A 2692-nucleotide genomic window follows, 5' to 3' on the forward strand; every position below is an offset into this window, starting at 1 on the left:
CCGACGAATTGCCGACGAATATCAGTATACCGACGAGATGATACCGATGGACATACTTCGTCGGTATTCCATCGGTATGCTACTTTCCCGACGAGATTATGACGGATTTGTCCATCGGTATCAAGCAGTTTTCTTGTAGTTGACTAATTTTTACCTGCGGTCTCTGGTATGTGTGAATATATTTGTACACCAAAAAGTGACTATATTTAATATAATATCTAGAAGTAGAACGAAATCTGATTTGATATGTTATTATCGTCATTTTATGTTTTTATTGATAGTTATTTTTATTATCTAAGAGAATTTCACGTTTTTCTACACACATATATACATTCCTGCTGACTAATTACTATAATATCTATGTCAATTAGTCACCATTGTATTGTGTGTGTGTGTGTGTGTGTGTGTGACATGCGGATACGAGGAAATACAATTCAAAATCGATAGAGTAACTTCTCAAGCTACCGGAAACCCCATATATCTCAGTCTAGTTAAATTATGAATGTATTATTTTGCTTATATTCCAAAGATTGTTGTTATGATTTCACATTAAACATGTGGAGGAAGACCTCGTAATCAATATTCATATATATATAGCAGTTCACACATCAATGTACACAAGAGAAAACAATATAAATATAACTCGAGATAACACGTATAATTAAAAAAAAATAAAAAATATTAAGATTCAAACATATGATGGGACCAGCTTTCTTCTAAAACACGTGGAGACTTAATGTGATAAGAACTAAATTACTTTGAACATTGAATTACATAAACGAGTAGACAATCATTAAGTTGACTTAAACTAATCACAAACGAATAAGGTAAATAACTTCCACGCAAATCGTTCTAGTATATATATAACCCCAAGTTTCAGCCCATGTCGACCAAATCAAATCAGACAAAAAAAAAAATTTGTCTCGATATATATCGATATATATTATATGCAAATATTCCGACGACCTTGCGAGACAAAAGCTTGGCAGAACCGAATCTGTCCAGCGGAAACTATGGTGAAGATTCATCCCGACCGGAAAACCCTCAGCACCGGAGAAGAAACAAGCTCGCCGTACTTGACGACGGAGAAAGAGAGTTTCACGATTTGGATGAAGTCGTTGGTGTTCAATACAAACGGCTGCACCGTCTTCGATTCAAAAGGGAATATAATTTATCGTGTCGATAATTATAATTCTAAGAGCTGCCGTGAAGTTGACCTAATGGATTTACACGGTCGTGTCTTGTTGACCTTACGTAGACAGGTAGAGACACGTACCAAAGTTATTTTCATGCAAGTTTCTAACGTTTTCATTCACTTTGAAACTAATTAAGTTTTTTTGTATGTTTACAGAAGTTTGGATTATTCAAAACCTGGGAAGGATACAGATCACCGACGGGGACAGCTGAATCAGCAACAAACTTAGACTATTTTCGAGTGAAAAATAATATGTTTAAGATTCCTAGTAAAGATTCATCTTCTTCGTATAGAGTCACAACGGGGTCGTGTAGAAACGATGAAGAATATTGTTATAAGATGGTAACTCGGGGATCAAGTTTAGGAATCGAGGAGAGTTGTGGAAGACTTGTGGCAGAAGTGAAGAGAAAACAATCGAGGAATGGTTTGGAGTTAGGAGATGATGTTTTGACGATGATGGTTGAGTCACAAGTTGATCACTCTTTCATCATCGGACTTGTTTTAACTCATAGTCTTATCAACTGTAAACTGTAATAAAAACTGAAAACCATCACTAACTGATGGTGTTTTTGGGTTCAAATTATTATTAGTTTTTAACTTTCACAAACTTTTTTCGCTGTTGCTAATGAAAATACAACTGATGTTACTCATTAATTTACTCATTTAAATGTTTAAAAGACTAGAAAGATGGAGCCAATTTTAAATGTTAAGGGTAATTGGCGATGAAAGTTTAACGTGGCTGCTGAGAAATTTCCATAGATTAATATAAAACTAATATGAACCAGATTGTGCATGCCTCTTAACCAATAGATTATGATTTGTAATCTTTTCATTTATCTATGACGGTGTAATCTCTTATATAAGAAACCTTTATGTTATGAATAAAGATAGACTTTTCCATTACTTTTATAACACGTTATCAGCATGAAACTCTAAATCCCTGAGCTAATACCCAAATCGAAAAACCCTAAAACCCTAAAACCCTAACCCTAGCCGGCGATCCGACGAACCCTAAACCCCGATCGCGTCTCTTGTTCCCGCATCTGTTCCAGCTCGCGTCCCTGATCATCTTCAGCCCAAGGCGTTCCTGATCCTAACTCAGACGTTCGCGACCCGAGAGCAGCTCCAGCACGCGACCTCTTCCTCGTTCGCGACAGCATCAGACAGCTCGCGTCCGACAATCAAGCAACAAAGGACGTCCGCGACCCGATAGAAGCGACTCGAACCATTCAGCTCGCGTCCCGTTCGTGTCCAGCTCGCGGCTCAACTCCTTTGGTGGCCCGATTCAACAATCATCTAAGGTTTAAAGGTAATTCAAAACCTAAGAACCCATAATCAAACATGGATTAATTGATAAATAATGAAACCCTAAAACTCTAATCTTTATGAATCAAAACCATAGGATAATAGATCAAAAATCCTAATTGAGTAAATCGAAGCTCTAAAAGTTCGATCCCCCAAACCCTAAATCATGTTCCTACATGATTAAAACCCCAA

At 36.8% G+C, this 2692-nt stretch overlaps 1 protein-coding gene across 1 annotated transcript; it reads left to right on the forward strand.

Annotated features, from left to right (window-relative positions):
- The first annotated feature begins 895 nt into the window (after window positions 1-895).
- On the forward strand, window positions 896-1797 carry LOC106321385 (protein LURP-one-related 11-like). The gene is made up of 2 exons (XM_013759669.1): window positions 896-1262; window positions 1352-1797. The coding sequence occupies exons 1-2, from the start codon at window positions 948-950 to the stop codon at window positions 1727-1729; spliced, it is 693 nt and encodes a 230-aa protein (XP_013615123.1). The 5' UTR covers window positions 896-947; the 3' UTR covers window positions 1730-1797.
- The last annotated feature ends 895 nt before the right edge of the window (window positions 1798-2692 follow it).

The sequence above is a fragment of the Brassica oleracea genome, unplaced genomic scaffold, assembly GCF_000695525.1.
Source record: "Brassica oleracea var. oleracea cultivar TO1000 unplaced genomic scaffold, BOL UnpScaffold01516, whole genome shotgun sequence".
In the NCBI taxonomy this organism is placed as follows: Eukaryota; Viridiplantae; Streptophyta; class Magnoliopsida; order Brassicales; family Brassicaceae; genus Brassica; species Brassica oleracea.